Source organism: Vulpes vulpes, chromosome 7 (genome assembly GCF_048418805.1).
Source record: "Vulpes vulpes isolate BD-2025 chromosome 7, VulVul3, whole genome shotgun sequence".
Lineage (NCBI taxonomy): Eukaryota > Metazoa > Chordata > Mammalia > Carnivora > Canidae > Vulpes > Vulpes vulpes.
The window spans coordinates 98937327-98959726 of NC_132786.1; the positions used below are offsets into that span (position 1 = coordinate 98937327).

General features: G+C 37.8%; 1 protein-coding gene across 1 annotated transcript; it reads right to left on the reverse strand.

Moving 5' to 3' along the window:
• Positions 1 to 383: 383 nt before the first annotated feature.
• Positions 384 to 21892, reverse strand: POLR1F (RNA polymerase I subunit F). Its single transcript, XM_025993172.2, has 4 exons — positions 21598 to 21892; positions 7181 to 7322; positions 3427 to 3635; positions 384 to 2269 (listed from the first exon to the last, which is right to left on the reverse strand). The coding sequence occupies exons 1-4, from the start codon at positions 21837 to 21839 to the stop codon at positions 1855 to 1857; spliced, it is 1008 nt and encodes a 335-aa protein (XP_025848957.2). The 5' UTR covers positions 21840 to 21892; the 3' UTR covers positions 384 to 1854.
• Between the last annotated feature and the right edge of the window lie 508 nt (positions 21893 to 22400).

Below are 22400 nucleotides of genomic sequence, written 5' to 3' on the forward strand. Positions count from 1 at the left end.
TCTAAACCTGTTGAGTTTTTACTATGAACGGATTTGTCAAATCATTTTTTCTGCATCTATTGAGATCATATGGTTTTTAGCTTTTCTCAATGTGATAGAGCATGTGACTGACTTATAAATATTGAACCATACTTGCAATCACCAGAGTTAATCCCTTGATCCTGGTGAGTGGTTTTAAGAGATTGTTGAATACTGTTTCCTAATATTTTGTGGAGGATTATCCGGATACCAAAATCATATAAAGATACTACAAAAAAAAAAAAAAAAAAAAATCCCACAAACAAAAAACTACAGGCCAGTATCTAAATGCAGAAATCTAACAAAATATTAGTGAGCTTCACATATCATTTTAATCCTTTAGCCAAAAAAAAATGACCACAAAATAAGCTAAAGTTAAATTTTATTTAACACACTATCAAAAATAGAATTTCACCAATATACAAAATTGAGATATTTTACATTCTTTGTACATCTTCAAAATCTTGTATTTTATACTGATAGCACATGTCAATTTGCATTAGCCATATTTTAAGGGCTCAATACCCACATTAAATTGTAGGAAAAGAAATATTGGCCTGTATCTTTCTATTGTCTGGTATTACTAAGTCACTTGAGAATAAACGTGTGAATGCCTGCTCCTCCCCAAATTCTGCATTCTATAATTACAGATTTGGATCAGGATATGCTACCAGCAGGATGTAAATATTAACAAAATTAAACCATATAAGACCAGTTATACATCTCTGATACGAGAAAAATGGCAACAAAATAGTTGCCACGTGAAGTTCATTTCAACCATTCATCTATTTATAGAGATTAACACAGAATAACAGTGTTATTAGTAACACTGCATAGTCAATAACAGTGAATAGTCTTTTTAGTACTTACCAGAATTACTCAATTTCTGTATTTCCTTACTTATGTGTACACATCTGTTTCTCTTATGCCATTCCATAAGAGAACGAACTACATCTTCCTCGTCTGCCATTATATGTCTTTTCCTTAGAGGTATTACACAGTGATGCATAGGTACTCTTACATCAATGAACATGGCCATGCATTGATAATCAGCCTGAACCAGCTTGCCATTTCATTACTCAGTGTTTTCTAGTAGTTAAGAAAGACATAGTCCATGTTTTCTCAGTGAAATTTTCTCTTACATAGTTTTTAGTATTTAACCTAATTATTATAGAGTTGAGAAATTCCCCCACTAGGGACAAATGGTATTTATCATGTCTTAATTAGACTCTGCTCCTCCAAACACAGCAAAAGCAGACAAGTACAAGAGAAGAGCCTTCTCTATCAACCTCTTAGAGAAAAAAAGAGAACATGCATTTGGAAGGAAAGAATAGTGAACAATGTTTCCTACTACAGTCAATAGTGACATGGAACTCCTTTGGCAAACCCTTCTAAGTTGAACTACAGAAACACTGTAGTAGCCAACAAAATCTAAAAATCACAGGTAATATTATGACTACAGGGCAAACCTATTTAAAAAACAAACAGAAGCTCAAACTCATTCTTCAATGATATGAATAGCACTATAATACAAAGTCCTTTTGCCAGTCTTCAGAGTACAGAAATAATTTTATTTAGAATGTAAAAACGGGAAAAATGCAAGACTTGAGAGAGCAGCTCTTTTTTATTTTGTATACAATAAAATGGCAGTTTAATAATATTGGTATTTCCCCCAGTAATCGTCACTTTAATAATTAAAGCACCAAAAACTTCTAATCAAATCTTTCCTGTTTTGTAGACTACTGGAATACACAAACATCTCCTACCATTTTGACATTTATTCATCTGTTGTATCTTAATTTTTAAAAAACAATATTTAAAATGCACTAAAGAAAATTACTTTCCCCTTTTCTTTTTAGGTGAATGTTCCAAAAGTGGGGTAAATTCAGCTTCCTCACTGTATTTTCTTTTCTTTTTTTTCTTTTTATGGTCACTCTGGTAACCACTGGAGTCACTGCCTTGGAAAACAGGATCCTGGTCCTGATCTTGCTGCTGCTGCTGCTGCTGCTTCTTCTTCTTCTTCTTCTTCTTCGGCTCATCCTTCCATAGGCCATTCATATTATCAATCTGCAGGTCTGTCTCTTGCTTCATTGTGGCATCTGTAACATCAGCTAGCTCTCTGTTATCACTCTCCACTTCATAGGACTCTAGGTCTTTCTTCTTCTTTTTCTTCTTGAGAGGTTTTTCAATAATTTCTTCAGTGCTAGTTTCTGTTATTTCTTCAGGAACTGCAGAGCACTTGGTTTGTAAACTAAATTGACAGTTGAAAAAATTTACAGAGCAATAAACAAAAAGAATAAAATGAGAAAGACTATCCCAATTTTTTTCTAAAAAATGACAGCAGTACAAGATATAGAAGTATGGCATAAATTTAAAATATTCTATCCTCTTATCCCTCACCCATTAAAATGTCTGGGAAAGGTTAAAATTTTTCCAAAGTACTTCTTCCACACTGTTTTCACACATAAAAAAATGACATAAATTTTATCAAAATGTAGCTTCTAAATTTTGGTTTGGATCAGAAAAAAATGGTGACAATAAAGATCACAATACCCAGGCTTATTAGCTAAACAACTGATGAGTGATAAAATATATACTTCCATTATCTATGAAATTAATGGAGTTTCCTTCTACTCTCACAATCCTTGTTTCATTTTTTTCCCTTACCCTTGCTTGAAGCAATAATACCTTCAAAGCTATGAGTTAACACTAAAATAAAAATAGTTATCAGTGGAACTCTGGAACTGCAAAGTCCTATACAGTAATAATATCTACATATAAATAAGTAATTTCAACAAGATAACTTTGATATCACAGATGCTGCACATGTTTCTATCATTGCAGAAAGTTCTACTGCACAACTGCTCTAAAACTGTAACCCATACTCTTGTTAATTATCAAGGTAAAATCTAAAAAAGGAATTAACACCAGCAGTATTCCCAAAGCTTTTTTTTTTTCCCCCTACACTCCATTAAACTTGGCTCCCATGCAAACAAACTCAAGATGAGAGTAATTCTTAGAATAATTTCAATATAAAAAAATACAGAACTTACCTACCTGGCATAATGACAATAATCAAATTTGTGTTTCAACTGTGAAAATGCTAAAAATTAACTAGAAAAATTAATTTTAGTTAAAAATTAACTAGAAAATACTCAGTAAGACTGAGTTTTAGTAAAATACAGAACAGTTAGCTAGATGTGTAGAGATTTAGAATATTCAATGCATTGTCTTAACACTTTAGATTCCTATTTGCACTGACTTTATGGTTTGGAAGCATGAATACCCTAATAATTTTTTTTTTTTTTTAAAGAGGGACTTATGTTCTCTAAATTGAGAATTAAACAAATGACTAAGTATCATTTGGTACAATGGTACAAAATTAAAATAATGTGATTAGGAACTGACCTAGTGATATTCAACTTTCCCCGAATGCAGAATACTCCAGCAGCATCTGAGTCCAAACGAAATACTTCAAATTCTAGTTCATCACCTACATTTATCTCCAGGATCTGCCACTGCTCAGTAGACATCTGCTCAGGTTTAGGAATGGAGGCATTGAAACACCCATGTACTAAACAGCCAATGTGGCTGGATGACACTTTATTAACTATACCCTGGGAAGAAAGAGAAAAAAAAAAAAAAAAGTGTAACATCAAGAAATCCAGAGTTAAACGGTAAATAAAACTTTATAAGCTTCAAGTTGATCTTCAAAGAGAAAACATCAAAATATGGTATAATTTGACATGGAAAAAAATTTTTTGATTAAAATTTACATATTATACTAAACCATCATTTTAAAACACTGTAGAGATTTGAGAAAAGTTCAACTTTACTAAGTAATTGCATATCAATTGCCTAACTGGATAAACAACTACTCTTATCACCACCCCCCCCCCCCCAATAAAAACAACTCCTTTGCTCCTACTACAGGATTCCCTGGTGAGTAGAGTATAACCATAATGAAACCAAGCAGAAAATACTCTTTGATATAACCTAAATGTGAAAAGACTTTAAGGCAGGAAGCCTATGCTGTCTATAATAACTAGGAACCACATTATAGTTCTATAAACAGTCTGAATTTCAAAACTTAGAGTACATTCTTTAACAATTAACTTTAGCATGATGTAAGCAATTATTAAAAGACAGCTTAGCCTTCATATGTAGATCTTGAGCATGGCTATTTTGACTGAATCACAAAACACTTTGGGAAGCTTTAAAAAGTATGTGCTATATGATTTTAAGCTTAAAATATGAAAGTTTCAAAAAAAAAAAAGCCTTAGTTTTCTTTTCTTCCCCTAGGAATCAATGTATATAATGTATATAAATTAACATCTGAAACGTTTAAGTCATTTATTTTAAACTTTAAACAAAACTGTATACATGTTAGTGTTGCAACTCCTTATACACAAAAAATTCATTGGCTGTCATTATTAGGAGTCTGGTGTTCCCAATGGTACATTCTGGGTGGTATGGACAAACTGCACTGCATCTATACAATGAGTACTATTCAGCAATAAAAAAATAACTATCAAGCCATGAAAAGACATGGAGGAACCTTAAATGCATACTGCTAAGTGAAAGAAGGCAAGCTGTAAGGCTACATACAATATGATTCCAACGATATGACATTCTGGAGAGGGTAAACCATAGAGACCAGACAGTAAAAAGATCAATAGTTGCCAGGTTTCAGGAGGATGGAAGGAAGGTGAGGGGTGAATAGGTAAAATAGAGAATTCTGAGAGCAGTACCCAATTATTCTACAGGATACAGTAAAGGGAACACAGGACACAGGTCATTAAGTTGTACTTACATTCCCTGGGTTTTAGAATGTACAACAGGAAAAACTAATTCTAAACCCTAAAAATAATAATGTATCAATATCAGCTTAAGAACTGTAACAAATGTTATCACACTAATACAAGATGTCAACAATAGGAGCAACTGTGTTTGTGTATGCTGGGGTGGAGAAGTGAAGAGAGGTATTATTTTCCACTCATTTTTTCTGTAAATCTAAAACTGCTATAAAACAATAAAGCCTATCAATTAAGGAAATAGGAAAACGAACATCTTTTCAATACAGGGTTCTAGAACTACTGAATAACCATATGAATAAGAAAATAGATCTCAAGGACCTACTTCATATTACACACAAAGATTAAAGACTTATCATAGATCTAAATGACAAAGCTAAAACTAAAAAATTCTAGAAGCTTATAAAAAGTATCTTCACAATCCAGCAGTAGGCAAGTTTCTTACGTAGGATCCAAAAAGCAACAACCAAAAAAATAAGACAAACTGATCATCAATATTAAAAACTTCTGTTTATGAAATGATACCATTAAAGAGACAAGTTTACCGACTAGAGTAAAATATTAACAAATGATCTGAAAAGGATCTGTAGGAAGGCTACAAACAGAACTACTATACTTCAATAATACAAAAACACAATTAAAAATGAGTAACGCCCTTAAATAGGCCCCTTACTGAAACACATGAAAAAGAGCTCAAGAGAAATGCAAATTAAAACCATGATGGGAAACTCGTATATGCCCATCAGTAAAATTAAAAGAGTGACAAAACCAAATGCTGGCAAGGATGCAAAGCAACTTATAGTGCTGAATGGGAAATTTGCCTGTTTTTCATAAAGTTAAACACATCTACGCTGTGACCTAGCATTCCACTTCTAGTTTTTACCTAGGAGAAATGAAAATGTACATTCACAGCTTTATTCATAATAGCTCCATAATGGAAACAGCCCAAATGTCTATCGATGAAGACAGGCAATTAAATTATACATTCATGCAACTGAATACCATGAACAACAAAAAGAAACCATTACAACAAACAGCATGCATGAAATGCAAAAAACAAAACAAACAAACAAAAAACAAACATGTTGAGCAAAAGAGGTCAGATTTTCAAACACTGTATAATGAAAAATTCCATTAACATGAAATTTTAGAATAAACAAAACTACTTTCACAATAAATGTAATCAGAACAGTGGTTGTATTCTGGAATGGAGAGAGGACTGACCAGGAAAGGGCATAAGCATCTTTCTGAAATAGAACAGAATACATGCTCTCACCAGAATTTATTGAACTGTATACTATGATCTGTGCATTCTGTTGCATGTAAATTAGATCTCATTTTATTGTATGTAAATTATACTTCATCTTAAAAAAAAACTGAACACACTGTCCAAATGTATTTGAAGACTGGATCTTATTGTAGGGAATAGAGTAAAAGGATTGATTTCTTTTTTCATTTCATATTTTCTGTATAGCGTGGTACTTCCATGTACACATTTACAGTAACTCATACAAAAATTCCTACACTTAACTGTTACCAGCTTTAAGTACAAATCTATTGCCAACTTTAGAAGTATAGAGGCTGGTTGTAGGATCCCAGCTGGTCATGCCTAGGATGCTCTACCAGTTTAACTGATTCTGAAAAGCTTTTTTAAATTATTAATGCCTTACAGATTTGACAGTAAAATTTTACCTGGGTTAGTTAACAGTTCTTAAATGATTACGCAATTCCTACATAATTTTTTGTTAAAGGAAAAAATAGACACGTGTATATATATTCTTATTCTTATGTGTATATATGTATCAATGTATACATGCAGAACTGGTAGAAGAGAGGCTAGTGCAGAACATATGAGGATATACTTCAGCTTCTTTTGAAAAACTAAAAGACCTATCCCACAGGGCCTTTATCATATGGCACGTTATGGGTGCTCTAACCTCATTCTTCATTCACTTTCATTACCTGCCTGGTCCTGCAACCATTTGAATTTTCAACTCCTATTTGATATAAAGGATATTCGAACAGGGTAGTAGTATGAAGGAACTATTGTGTATAACTGAGAAATTATGAAATAAAATTTTTTTCTTACTGCCTAAGATCATTCTGGTGCTATCCAAAGAAAAGAATAAATTCTATGAGACACATTATCTGCATACACATGTGAGTTTGAGAAGAATGGAATTTAAAAATTTACCAAGATTAAATGGACAGTAATTTTTTTCTTTTAAAAATAATTTTCAGGAAACCACAACAGCAATCCATTTGCTTCCCAAATCTCTTAAGATTTTCCAAATTACATAATTATACAATTAGAGAAAGCATAAAAAAGTGTATGTATAAATACATACCATAAGCTTTTTCCCCGGTTCAGGACAGAAAATAACAAAATCTGCTTCGATGTTAAGATGAATGTGTCCTTGATCATCATAAATATCTCCCAGTTCACCCACTACTTTGATGTTATCATATGCAATGGGGACACCTGAAAGGCTATTAGAAAAGAAAAAAAAAGTATTTTTATCTTCTTTTAAACTAGGCCATAATTATTAAATATTCAGAGTCCAAAAATTATATGCCTCTTAAATATACTCACGCATGCCAAAACACAATAGCATATGATTAATCCATAACAACTTGAGTAATTCAATTTCACCAAAAGGTTCCAATATATTGACTAAATAAAAAATGATTGTTCAAGACAGGTACCCAGAAACAAAATGTCCAATTATACATGAGCAGTAGGTTGACCTATTAGAATTCTAGTCATGCTAGAATGTGGGGGTGGGGGGGGGGAGACTTGAATGAAAAATGTCTCTGAGTATAACCAAATCAAGACATTTGGTATTATCTACCATTACTGAATTTCTGTACTGGATGGCCTATAGTAAGAGAATTACTAGAATCATAGGTCAAGCCCCTGAATATTAAAGCCAATGACTTAGAGAAAAATCCTCAAACTCCAACTGTATGTAACAAATAGTAATGTTAATAAATGAAATATATAGTTATAATTATTAAGAACCCATTTTGCCACTTTAGTCTACATAGGGGACAGGATTAGGGGGCGGCAACTACTATTTGAAAATGTCATTTCCAAGTACTTAACACATTTTAACTACTAAGGAGGCAGACCTGGTGGCTTCACTACCACACCTACTTGATCAAGAAAACATCCTAGACTCAGCAAGGCAAGGATGAAATCACTCCTCCTCCACTCTTAGAAGATTCCATGGCACAGCATCATCACTGAACTTAATCTCATTTTATTAACTATCTGCAAATATGTTTGCATTCCACACGCGGGTGAAGTCCCCGCGCAGGCGCCGGGCATGCTGCCCTGCGGTCCCACGAGCTAGAACCCGACCTCCACAGACTCCCGTTATCTTTCTGACTTCTCGGGCATTTGATAGCAGTTTAAAGTACTATGAAGCCTTCCTGCTCTGGTTGTCTTTCTTCCATTTATTCCTGAGAAACTTTGTAACAGGCTTTAGCGGCCTTTGTATCCATACAGTCCTGCCGTGTAAGGTCACTCCTGCCTTGAGTGTAGGTTGCTGAGCTCCCGACCTCCACACTGTGTATCTGATCCCTTCTGGGGTACTGAGCCCACGCCAGGGACCTGGAGGGCTGTCTCGGTCCCCACGCTTTTTTCTGAAATAGCCCTAAGAGCAGCTGATATATTATAACCTCGAGGAAACCGTGAAGCTCAGAGTGCCTTAATTTTAACCAGTTTTCAAAAAATGGTTTAATACACACTTTGTTGAATACAAAAAAAAAAAAAAAAAGTGCTAGAGTAGTGGCCCTTGAGAGCCCAGAATATTTTTGTTGAACTCTACTAAATTTCTAAAACTATTCACATGGCATAAGAGAAAGAATTTACCCCTAATAGCTGCTGCTTAAATAAAACAGCCAGGAGCCACTGGAAAGGAACTTTAATAACTATCAAATCAAAAAGACCAAAAACTCAAGAGATTTATTCCAGAAAGCATTTTTTTGAACTGTTAGTGTCTGCTTGTGTTTTCCCAAGCAGGAACTACACCATCACAGAAAATCCAGAAGTCTACATGACCTCTGAGGGAACAAACTGATTTATAAATAGATGGACACAGAATCTAATTCTACTATATACACACACACACACACATATCAGTGTACAGGCATGTTTCCACGGTTTCAATATACATTAAAATTTCAAGGAATGTAGTAGCAAATTCAAGAGTAGTAGGGAATTTTACTGAGAACTGCTCATCACTTCAGAAAAGCATTTCACCGATGGAGATACTGTATGTCCTCTCTAAGTTGTCAACTCAAAACCCCTGCATCAATCCACTGTTATATAATGGACACATTCACAATTCTTGTGTCAGTGCAGAAGTCATCAAACTACTTCAACTCTTCCTAGGTAGTCATGCTTAAGCATTATCACATTGAAATATCATTTATTGTATTGTGTAGGAGCACTTACAAATTCTTTTTTCAATTATGTCGGTAAGTTATGTTACCTTTACGTTTCAATTCACAGTAAAGATGTACTTTCGTGATAGTAAAGATAGTATTGCAAAATATTTACTCTAAGAGATGTATTGGGTTCTGTAGCGTTCAAAATTGATAATTAGGGAATGTGACCATAGAGCCTAAACCCAAAAGGATTTGTGTAAATCCATCAAACCTTTGAGAAACCCCTCACTAGACATCTCAATTTTTTTTTCTAAATACCAAAAATATTGATTACTACACATAAATTTATCTACTTTTGTCTTATTAAAGAGAAATTAAAGATAAATTTAGATCTGTTCATAAACATGTTTTATGCTTACTGCAAGATCATACCATAGAGGAGGACAGACCTTGGGAGGAAAGAACACTGGGGGCAGAGAGGGAAGAGAAGACCTAGCCCCCAGTACCCCGGGTTGGGGGACTGCAGTTAAAAGACAAACCCCCATAACATTTGGCTTTGAAAACCAGAGGGCTTCTCCAGTTTTGTTAACAATCAACAGGGCTTAACATCTAGAACTTTAAAAATCAGCAGGCTCAATACATTAAGAGGCAAGAGGGAGATAGAAAACTTGACTCCCTGCCCTTAAAGAAACTGCACAACAGCCCTGCTTGAGATACAGCACAGAAGCAGCAGATCGAAAAATGCCTGGGGTATACAGGAAGGAGATTTATTTAATAATCTCAGAGCATGTACTGGAGACGCAGGGAACTTTGGGAGATTTCACCAAGAACAAAAGACCTGGTGGGTGCTATTTCCCTCCCCAGCACCTGCCCCCAGCCTGACTACATAGACAGCTGTAGGGTCCAGCACAACCATCTTCACCTATTCACCTAGCTTGCTGACAGCATGCCCCAGCCACACACTTAATGTGGACCCACCCCCTTCAACTGTCTACAGGAGTATTCCCAAGGCTGCTTCAGCTCCCTTTTCACAGGAGACCAATGTATAAGAGACCTTGCTGGCACCATGTGCAGGACACCCAGCTTCTCTGTTCTCCTGAAGATCTTGGCTGAAGCCCATCCAAAGTAGTGCCGCACGCCTTGCGCCTTATGCGTGTAGCCCCCACAGGGGCCAGCAGCACTCCAAAGTGACACTTGCTCCTGAGAGAGGAAAAATACCAACAGCACACACCAGTCCAGATGCAGCACCCTGCCCCCAATTAGTGGAATGGGAACAGAAATCTGGTCTAACTGCAGACTCAGCCCACCAATAAAAGTTTCTCAGGTGACCACAGTGGAAAAGCACCCTTGAGTTTGGTGCTACCATGGCTCTGGCAAAAGACTGCTCTCGCTCATTTCAAGCCCAAGGTGAACCCAGATTGGTCCACTAACAACACAAGGACCAAACCCTGCCCATACAGGCAAAGAGCCACTGCAGATGACTGGACTGAAGGGAAACATGGCTCAGCCACAAAAGCAGTACACATGCAACACACATAAGAGACACCCTTGCAATGCCAGGTTCTGGTGAACAGGAGACATTGCAATGCAGGCAGGGAATTACAAGAGCTCTTGTTCATACAGGCATTACTTTCCAGATCAGAGGACTTTCCTAATACATAGAAACAGATGCAGAATTAAACAAAATGAGAAGGGGTATGTCCCAAATGAAAGAACAGTATAAATTCACAGGAAGAGTGCTAAACGAAATAGGATAAGTAATATGCCTGATAGAGAAATTAATGATCATAAAGATGATCACTGGATTTGAGAAGAGTGGAAGACAGTGAGATCTTCAACAAAGAGACAGAAAACATAAAAAAGAAACACTTAGACACGAAGAACTCAATAGATGAAATTAAAAAATACACTAGAGAAAATAAATAACAGCTCGAGGATGCAGAAGAATCAATCAGTGACCTAGAGGAAAGAATAATGGAAAGCAATCAAGATGAACAGGAGAGAGAAATGAATAACAAAAAAAAATGAAAAGAGATTAAAGAACTCAGGACACTATCAAATATAATAACATTTGTATTATAAGGTTCCCAGAAGGAAGAGACAAAAGGGAGCAGAAGATGTATTTGAAGAAATAAGAGTCGAAAAATTCCTGAGTCTGGAGAAGGAAACAGACATCCAGATCCCTTAATAAAAGCAACCTGAAGATGTCCACACTAAGACACGTGTTAATTAAAATGGCAAAAAAAAAAAAAAGGGGGGGGGTGTTATAAAGAATTTTAAAAGCAGCAAGAAAAAAGAAAACAGTTTCATAAAGGAGACTCAATAAGACTATCAGTGGATTTTTCAGCAGGAATACTGCAGGTCAGAAGGGAGTAGCCTGATATATTCAAAGAAAAAAGCGAGTAACTAGGATACTCTATCCATCAAGGTCATCGTTCAGAATAGGAGAGCAAAAGGGTTTCTCAAACAAAAGTTAAAGGATCTCATCACCACTAAACATAGTAACAAACATAAATGAAGTAATCAATAATAATACAATAATAGTAGAGGACTTTAATACCCCACCACCATCAATGGATAAATTATCCAAACAGAAAAACAACAAGAAAAACAGTGGCTCTGAATGACACATTGGAACAGATGGATCTAACAGATATATACAGAACATACCATCCTAAAACAGGAAATACACATTCTTTTCAAGTGCACACAGAATATCCTCTCCAAGACAGATCATATGTTACCCTACAAAGCAAGTCTCAACAAATTAAAAAAGACTGAAGTCATACTATGCATCTTTTCCAAATTTAATGCTAACAAAGTAGAAATCAACCACAAGAAAGAATCTAAAAAACCACAATTACATGAAGTAACATGATACTAAACTGTGAATGTGTCAGCCAAAAAAATCAAGAGGAAATAAAGAATTACATGAAGACAAATGAAAATACAGCAGTCCAAAATGTTTTTTGAGATGCAATATAAGCTATTCTAAGAAGGAATGTTAAAGCACTACAGGCCTACCTCAAGAAATGAGAAGAATTTCAAACTAACCTTACAAACCCAAAGGAGCTAGAAAAAGAAAACCCAAAACAAGTAGCAGGAAGAAATAATCAAGATTAGAGCAGAAATAAAAGAGAAACTAAAAAACAATAGAACAGATCAATGAAACCAGGACCTGATTCACTGAAAGGATTAACAAAATTGATAAACTGATCAAAAGAGAAAGAGAAAATCAACAAAATCAGAATTGAAAGAGAAAGCAATAATCAACATCAAAGAAATACAAAAAGCATTTTAAGACATTAAAAACTATATACCAACAAATTGGATGGACATCCTAGAAGAACTGGTTACTTTCTAGAAACCTATCACCGCCCAAAACTAAATAAGAAATAGAAAATTTGAACAGACTGATTGCCAACAATGAAATTGAATGAATAACCTTAAAACTCCCAACAAACAACAGTCCAGGACCAAGTGACTTCACAGGTAAATTTAAAGACCAAACATCTAAAGATTTAATACTTATTATTCTCAAAATATTCTAAAAAAAAAAAAATAGAAAAGAAAGAAAGCTTCCAAATTCAGAGGCCAGCATTATCCTGATACCAAAACCATATGAAGACACCACACACACACACACACACACACACACACACACACACACAAGACTACAGGCCAATATTTCTGATGCCTGTAGATGCAAAATTTCTCAACAAAATATTAGCTAGCTGAATCCATTAATACATTAAAAATATTCATCATGATTAAGAGGGATTTATTTCTGTAAACCGAGGTTCAATATTTGAACTTGATTGATTTCAAATTAATCAATGTAATATACCACATCAAAAAAGAAAATAAAAACACTATCATTGGGGCAGCCCGGGTAGCTCAGCAGTTTAGCACCACCTTCGTCTCAGGGTCTGATCCTGGAGACCTGGGATCGAGTCCTACGTCAGGCTCCCTGCATGGAGCCTGCTTCTTCCTCTGCCTGTGTCTCTGCCTCTCTTTCTCTCTCTGTCTGTCATGAATGAATAAATAAAATCTTTAAAAAAAAAAAAAAAGAAGTATCATTTTAGGGCACCTGAGTGGCTCAGTTGGTTAGGCATTTGCATTTGGCTGAGGTCATTATCTCAGGATCCTGGGATCATGCCCAAAGTCAGGCTCTCTGCAGAGCGGGGAGTCTGCTTTTTCCTCTCCCTCTGTCCCTCCCTCCTGCTCATGTGCACCCACATGTGTGCATGCGCTCCCACCCTCCCTCTCCAAAGATAAAGAAAATCTTTTTAAAAAACACTATCATTTCAAATATTGTAGAAAAGGCATTTAACAAAGTGCTATATCCATTCATGGCAGAAACCCTCAACAAAGTAGGTTAGAGGGAATATACCTCAACATAATAAGAGGCCTTAGATGAAAAACCCACAGCTAACATCATACTGAATAGTGAAAAACTAAGAACTTTTCCTCTAAGATCAGGAATAAGACAAAGATGTCCATTCTCACCACTTTTATTCAACAGAGTACTGGAAGTGCTAGCCATAGCAATCATAAAAATGAAAAGAACTAAAAAGCATCCAAATTGCTAGGGAAGAAGCAAAAATTTCACTAATTATACAGGACATGATACTATACATAGAAAATCTGAAAAGACTCCACCAAAAACTACTAGAACTGATCAATCCAGTAAGGTCACAGAATACAAAATCAACATACAGATATCTGTTGCATGTCTATACACGAATAATGTATACCATTACAGAAATTAAAAAAACAATTCCAGTTATAATTGCACCAAAAATAATAAAATACCCAGGAATAAACTTAACCAAGGACGTGAAATACCTGTACTCCAAAGACTATAAAACACTGATTTAAAACTAAAGACAGGGTGCCTGGTAGCACAGTTGGTTAAGGCATCCAAGTCTTGATTTCAGTTCAGGTTGTGATCTCAGGGTCATGAGGTCAAGCCCCACAATGGGCTCTGTGCTCAGCATGGAGTCTGCTTGGGATTCTCTCCCTTCTTCCTTCTGGCCCCCACTACCATCTCTCTCTAAAAAAAGAAACTGAAGACAAAGTAAACAAATGGAAAGATAGCCCATGCTAATGAATTGGAAGAACCAGTATTATTAAAATGTGCATACTATCCAAAGCAATCTATAAATTTAATACAATCCCTATCAAAATCTCAACAAAATTTTCCTCAGAACTAGAACAAATAATACTAAAATTTCTACAGAACCACAAAAGATCCTGAATAGCCAAAACAATAGTAGTGTATCCAAATTACACTACAAAGCTGTAATAATCAAAACAGTATCGTAGTGGCACAAAAATAGACACATAAGATCAATGGAACAGCTCGGAAACAAACCATTATTATAGCTCAATTAATCTTCAACAAAGGAGACAAGAATATCCGATGGGAAAAAGACAGTCTCTTCAACAAATGGTGATGGGAAAACTGGACCACTACATGTCAACAATGAAAATGGACCACTTTCTTACCATACACAAAAATAAACTCAAAATGGATTGAAGACCTACATGTGAGACTTGAAACCATAAAAATCCTAGAAGAGAGCAAAGGCAGTCATTTCTCTGACATCACCTCTAGCAACATTTTTCTAGATGTCTCCTGAGGCAAGAGAAACAAAAGCAAAATAAACTACTACAACTACATCAAAATCAAAAGCTTCTGAATAACAAAGGAAAAAACTAAAAGATAACCTACTGAATGGGAGAAGATATTTGCAATGGACCTATCTGACAAAGAATTCATACCCAAAATATATAAAGAATTTAGGTAAGTCAGCACCAAAAAACCCCCAATAATCCAATTAAAAATGGGGAAAAGGCATTAACAGACATTTTTCCAAAGAAGTGATATCGATTGCCAAGACACATGAAAAGATGCTTACCATCACTCATCATCAGGGAAATGCAAATCAAAACCACAATGGAGTATCACCTCACACCTGTCACAAAGGTCAAAATAAAAAATACAAGAAACAAGTGTTGGCAAACGTGAAGAAAAATGAACCCTTGTGCATTTTTGTTGGAAATCAAACTGGTACAGCCACTGTGGAGAACAGCATGGAGGTTCTCCAAAAAATTAAAAATAGAATTACCATATGATCTAGTAATTCACTACTGGGTGAATACAAATACAAAATACTCAAATACAAAAACATTAATTCAAAAAGATATATGCATCCCTATGTTTATTGTAGAATTAACAATAGCCAAATTATGCAAGTAGCCTGAGTGTCCAAACAACAGATGAACTGATAAAGAAGTGGTACATATAGGGACGCCTGGGTGGCTTAGCGGTTTGGCGCCTGCCTTCTGCCCAGGGTGTGATCCTGGAGTGCTGGTGTCAAGTCCTACGTTGGGCTCCCTGAAGTGAGCCTGCTTCTCCCTCTGCCTGTGTCTCTGCCTCTCTCTCTCTCGTGAATAAATAAAATCTTTGAAAAATAAATAAATAAAAAGTGGTACACATATATATACAATGGAACATTACTCAGCCATAAAAAAGAATGAAATCTTGCCATTTGCAAAAACATGGATAGATGGAGAGGGTATAATGCTAGTGAAAAAAGTCACTTGGAGAAAGACAAATAGTGGGATTTAGTCAGATATGGAATTTAGGAAACACAATTAAACAGAGAAAAAAAGAGACAAGCCAAGAAACACTCTTAACCATAGAGAACAAAGTGATGGTTACTAGAGGGGACATGGGTGATAGGTGAAGGAGATCAAGAGTGCACTTATTATGATGTGTGTTGAATAATATATAGAATTGTCAAATCACCATATTGTACATCTGAAACTAATATTGCTTACTACTTAGTTTTCACTAGAAAGTAAAGTTTCTAAGCATTAAGAATTCTAATAAATGTCATTTAGACTATTGGAGGGGCACTCAGGTGGCTCAGTCAAGTGTCCACTCTTGATTTTGGCTCAGGTTGTAATCTCAGGGTCAGGGGATCAAACCCCACAATGGGCTCTGTGCTCAGCATGGAGTCCTGCTTGGTATTATTCTCTCTCTCCCTCACCCTCTGCACCTTCTTCCTGTGAGCATGCATTCTCATGCTCTCTCAAAAAGTAAAATAAATAACGTCTTTAAAGAGACTACTGGAAATGAGGGAAGCAACTGCGGATGCAAGGAAAATAAGGTATGTGATACGTTTTTGGTAATAAAGTATAAGAAATGGGAATATATTTTTGTTTGGGTAAAACAAAGTAATTTGTCCTACCTAAAATGAGGCTTATTTAAAGAGAGAAAACATGAAAAAAATCTTAATGTTAAAAAAAAGTTGCAGAAAGTCTGTGAAAAAGGAGTATTTACAAAAGAATATGCAGTCAGAAGGAAGATTGGAATGAATGAGTTTTAAAAGTACACTGGTTTAAGATTGGAGTTTCATTTTTCACTCTGTTGAAATGACAGGGTTTTCCTAGAATACTGGTCTGCTTTTGATAGAAAAATACAAAAGGTTTTTCCTTTAACTGCCCAGAAAAAAACAAAGTTTGCTATCAGGGCTTTAATTACTTCATAAATCTAAATCTTCTTAATATCAAAAGAGCTAAGTTTTGGTAACAACTATGTAACCTTCTGTACTTGCCTTTAGAATTTCTACTGCCATCTAGGTTAAATAAGTAATGAAGTGTTGTAATGATCTGTGGTCTTTTTTAGGCACTACTTTAGGATTTTATTTATTAGAGACAGCGTGCACACAAGAGTGCATGAGGAGGGAGAGGAGCAGAGGGAGAGGGAGAGGCAGACTCCCCACTGAGCAAGGAGCCCCTTGTGGGGCTCAATCCCAGGACCCTAGGATCAACACTGAAGGTAGACACTTAACCCACTGAGCCACTTAGGCGCCCCTAGGTATGAGCTTTAAAACCTGATATTTTTAACAAATTTACGAAAATTCAAATTCTAAGTAAAGTCTTTTTAACTAGTAAGGCTTATTGATTTGGTATGTTAAATTACATGGGAAGCACTGTGAGATAGGTGATGATAAATCTTTTTAGGTTATATTGCATGGGTGAATACTATGAAATCCCTAAAGGTTTAGTATCTTGGTATAACATCATTATTTGTAATTCTAATTATTGAAGTACTATCAAAGAAATAACCAGATTTCCTTGTCAACTGCACTATAATGAAATCTCATTATGATCTTTAACTGTGGCCTTTAAGTCTTTTGTCACAGTTATTGTTCTAATGCTCTTACAAATATGTTTCATCTTCAAGGAGAATCACAGGGAAGACTTGACAAACACAGGTTTCTGATGCCTTTTAGATCATAAAACTAAGCCAAATAAAAATTTCTGGGACTAATGGGAAAACTGTATTCAAACTGAAAAAGAATTAGAAAAAAAGAAAAAGAATTAGTAACAGAAGACTGAATTAACTGAGGATGACTACAGTTTTTATGACTCTTGTTTGAAACATCACTGGTTCTCTAATGTTTGCTCTTCAGGATTTAAGAAAACATTTATCTTTTTTCCCCTACCTGATCCCTCCAGAATTCAAGAAGTGATCTGAGTATTTTTACCTTCATGGCAATTATAGTTACTTGCATAAATTCACTAAGAATCCCTTCTTGTAATAGGTCACCATTAGGAAAATTAGTTCAATTACTAAGGCTTTGACTGGAATGTTGTATTTGAGAAAGACAAGCATAGAGACTCAGATATAGCCAGTTTTAAGGAACTAAGGTTGACTTTATGGAGCCAATGAAGCCCCCCTGGAATAAGTGGCACAGCTGGTACCTTGCTTACAGGGTTCCCAGGAGCCTTACCACGTAAGCAAGGAAGGTTGCTTTCTGACAGGATCAAGAACCTCAGGATATTTGAGGTACCCCAAGAAGTGAGGAAATAATCAGATCTTTGGGTACTGGAAGAAAGTCTGATGGCAAGGATTTGGCTTGGCTTTAGCCTTGAATGGCTATTAAAAGCTCAATGTGAAATTCTTTATGCAATGTTCCAGCAAAACAGAGCTGAAAGAACATATGTGGCCAGTTGTACTTACCTAATTATTTAGGCCAAATTTGTTAAAAAATGGACTTGTTTTACAAACGAATTAGTCTTGACTATTGCTGATGGAAATGAGGGGGATTTTGCAAAGAAAAAAAATCATATTTCAGTAACATATCTTTACGGGTGTTAGATTCTAGTTCTAATTGTCCTCAAATGTTTTTTGTTTACCTATAACACTGGGTCAGATTCTGAATTCTTCTGGTTTCCTTGAATATCTGGATTTCTATTGGACTACTTATACACTATAGGCAGACTTTGAAAACCCATCTGGCAGGACCACCTCCTGAAATGATACAACTGTTTAACTGAACTGACACGATTTTACCTCATTATGAAATGTGGCATAAGATGCTAAGACTACACATTACGATTCCAAAAAAATGCCTCTATGAAGGATGGGGGCTCAACCTTATATTAGGGGATATCTGCAACTGGATGCAAGGCAGTTTCATTCCTCAATTCTGATTTATGCCCCCCTTTTCAGCACAAAGTAGCTGGAAACATTCCTGTCACTCAAAATGGGGAATGATGAAAAGCCACAGTGATATGGAGACCAAACAGCTACTGTGTTGTGTGTTGTTGCCAAATGATTTGCCTTGTCTACTGCTGTCAAACATTGTCTTATTGCCCCAGCCTTGCATTGCTGATGTCCTTCCTTCTTGCCTCAGGAAGCTCTCCCCATTGTGGGCCACCACTTATGCTGAAATTCACAATTGCTTTGATAGCTTTTGCTGGTGCCTTCACTTATGACTCACCTCTTGACCATCACTAAGGAACTACTAAGGATTTTCTTTGGTCTTATACCTATCTTAACCTCATGTTTCTGTTTACATTACTGCCATGACATAGGCATGCAACCCAACTCCCAATATCTGACTCTAGGGTCATCAGAGAAGAATGGCATGTAAACACTGTAGGAGCCATAAAGGTATATGAATGCTGACAATACTGACCCCATGTTTGGCCCTCCAGCTTGTTCATGTCTGGGTGATGACCTCCCTCAGGGCAACAGGTTTCAGGCCCCTTGGAGGTTAACATATGCCCTGACCAGAATACAAGAACTTGTTCTGATCTTCCCTAAAGTTGTTTAGATAACTACTATAGGTAACACACTTTCCTCCGCCTCTTCTGGAGCACACGTGGCACCACAAAGTCTGTTAAGTGTTAGACCTCTGACCTAACCAAAATGCCCTCTGCACACCGCTTTGTACTCTATAAATGTGAACTAAGGTCCAAACTTTGTGGAGGATAGCTGTGCAGCTGCAGGATAATCACATGTCCAGTCCCCTATGTCAGTAAATTACCCAGAATTGAAGGGAGTGTAAAATGTATGGAGTCACCTACTTCATTTTCAAATCTCAAAGTGCCTTCTCAGTTTGGGGGACACTGTATTGTCCCTCCTCCACTTCCCAACACTCGGGTTTTCCTCATTTCTCAAACAAAGTGAAACAAGTCTTCCTGATTCCTCCTGATGGTGCCAAAGTCTGTAAATCTACCTATACACGATAAATGATTGACATTACAGTTCAAGGTTTCGTCCCTAATTAGAAATGTATAGTTCAATGTGTGCTGCTTTATTTGCCCTGAGTAAGTCCGAGTCTTTATCACACTGGGGTACCCCACTACCCAGGGTGGTACTCGGGGTGGGGGGGGAGGCAGTTCTCATTTGTTCAGAGCGCAACCTGTTCCATAAGGCCACACTGTCCCGTTCCATTAGATATTATTGTTCAATGGGTTCCTTATATCTCTGGGGTAATGGCTCGGACTTGGGACACTTCAGGTGGCTTCCCCCTAGCCTGTCAAGTAGAAGCACTGATTGGTTCCAGAAAGTAGTAAGTATATCAAACAATGCCTCTTCCCAGATTTTATGACCACTTTTATATCCTTAATAACTCTCAATTCCATACTCTCTAGTCATTTTCTCTTGGACAGTTGTAACAATCTCTTAATTGGTCTCCAGGTCTACAGCCTCACTCTCCTTAAGCCAATGCTATCAAGTGTGGTTTCTTCTTCAACTGTGTATCTGATCATGTCCCAGAGATCAGATATGCACTACTCTCTCCAGAGTGCACCAAATTTCAGAGCTGGAGGGCACTGGGAGGATGAAGCGCCAAGCCTGCTTAAGCAAAGAGGAAAAAAAAAAAACCTAGTAGATAGGAAGGAAAGAGCGAAATGTACATCCTGACTGATCCCCCACGCTGCCTCTGCTCTCTTCAACTGCACACAATTTCTTTCCTCTAACATAAATCTTACTCTAATTATATAGTACTTACAATTCTCTGACCAAAGCAGTCTATTTTTATCTACTATCCGTTTAGGTTACACTTTTTATGCCTTGAATACTACCATCTCAGAGGTCCCAACATCAAATTCACTACTCTTTCTCTTAATATAACTTTAGACCTCTGTCAAATTTTAACATTTCATTCAATTTATCTGACATTTATATCTTTTACTATAGCCTACAGTTTCTTGAAACAGGGATCTTGTTTTTTTCTTTGTTTTTAAATCCCAAGTCCCTAGTACATAAAACAGCCACCACACAAGGGTGCTGGTGCTTGGAATGAGCCGTACATCCTAGACTTGCTTGCTTCTTAACCTGTTCAGGATCCCTGGAGAAAGGGAACACTTTGGATACTTTGACCGAGAACACGGACAGCAAATTTCCCGGAGGGGTGGGGGGTGTGGGGGAGGATGTCATGAAATTTCTGAAGTGCTGTAAGGAATCCCTAGGAATTCCACTTGTCCCAGCTCCAGAACCTTTGCTTTTGAGGCAAAGCAGCCCTATTGCAATATTAAAGTACACATGCCCCCTTCCTTCGACCCTCCGTTCTTGTAACTCCGTTTCTTCTGAACACATTAAACGAACCACAAAATTTTTTCACCCCCAAGCCCAACAGAATGGCCAGTTAGATCAATTAAACTGCTCTTAAAAACAAAACAAAGGGGGGGGGGGGGGAGTCCCTGGGTGGCTCAGCGGTTTAGCGCCGCCTTCAGCCCAGGGCGTGATCCTGGAGTCCCGGGATCGAGCCCCGCGTCGGGCTGCCCGCGTGGAGCCTGCTTCTCCCTCTGCGGGGGAGGACCCGGGCCTGCCGGGTTTCCAGGCCCCTGGTCTATTCTTCCCCCTGAAGGCCACAGAACAAGCTTCTCTACCCGTCCCCGGCACAGCTCACGCCGCCTTCGCGTCTCCCTCCCTGCCTATTACACGGACCCCGTGCAGATCCCGACTAGGCAGGTACCGGCCTTCCGGGCCCGAAGAAGAGTCCCGAAGGCGTCCAGGTTCCCACTCACCCCTCTTCGCCACCCGCTAGGGGGCCGGTACCTTTCGGAATAGCGCAGCAGCTCCGCGTCCAGCTGTTCCCGGATGCCGGTGCGTTTCCGGTTAAGGTAGCGCGGCGAAAGCGCGATGTGTCTTCGGTGCGGCCCCGCCACCAGGCAGGAGTAACGGCTACTCACCAGCGCACAAGCCGCGGCGTAGGTCGGAAGCTCTAGGCACGGCAACACGCCGGCCGGCCCCTCAGAGGCCGCCTTAGGCGGCGGAGACTCGCAGCAACCAGCAGCCATGCGCTTTGTCAAGCTTTCCCGCGGCGCCCACGGCTGACGCACGCACTGCCGCCTATCTGCGGGCGCCCGGGTTCTACGTCATCCACCGGAGGGCCCGCCCCTAGGAAATTGCTCTCCTTGAGTTGCATTACGCGCTTGTGACCAGCAGAGGGCAGCCGCTTTTCCGCCTGCGGGACGGCTGCAGGAGCTGAGAGCCGGGGCTCAAGCCCGGAGCGTGCTGCAGGACCGGCCACCAACCTCCTCTCCTCGGGGCAGCCAAGGCAGCCAAACCTTTATGTCCGCTAACTTCCTTTTTTTTTTTTTTTAAAATATTTTATTTATTTATTTATTAAAGACACAGGCAGATGGAGAAGCAGGCTCCATGCAGGGAGCCCGACGCAGGACTCGATCCCAGGTCTCCAGGATCTCGCCCTGGGGCGAAGGCAGGCGCTAAACCGCTGCGCCACCCAGGGATTCCCCGTAACGCCCTTTTTGGATTTAATATGTAGACTTAATAGGGGTTCGCACTTTGATAGTTTCCAGTAATAACGTGGTTTGGTAAATTTTGCCAGCGTGGACAAT

Coding starts and splice junctions, on each gene's coding strand:
- POLR1F (XM_025993172.2), bottom strand. CDS start 21,839: ATGGCTGCTGGTTGCTGCGAGTCTCCGCCGCCTAAGGCGGCCTCTGAG. Junction 3,636..7,180: donor AACCGGGGAAAAAGCTTATG/GTATGTATTTAT, acceptor CTTTCTTCCCAG/GGTATAGTTAATAAAGTGTC. Junction 2,270..3,426: donor GGAAAGTTGAATATCACTAG/GTCAGTTCCTAA, acceptor CTGTCAATTTAG/TTTACAAACCAAGTGCTCTG.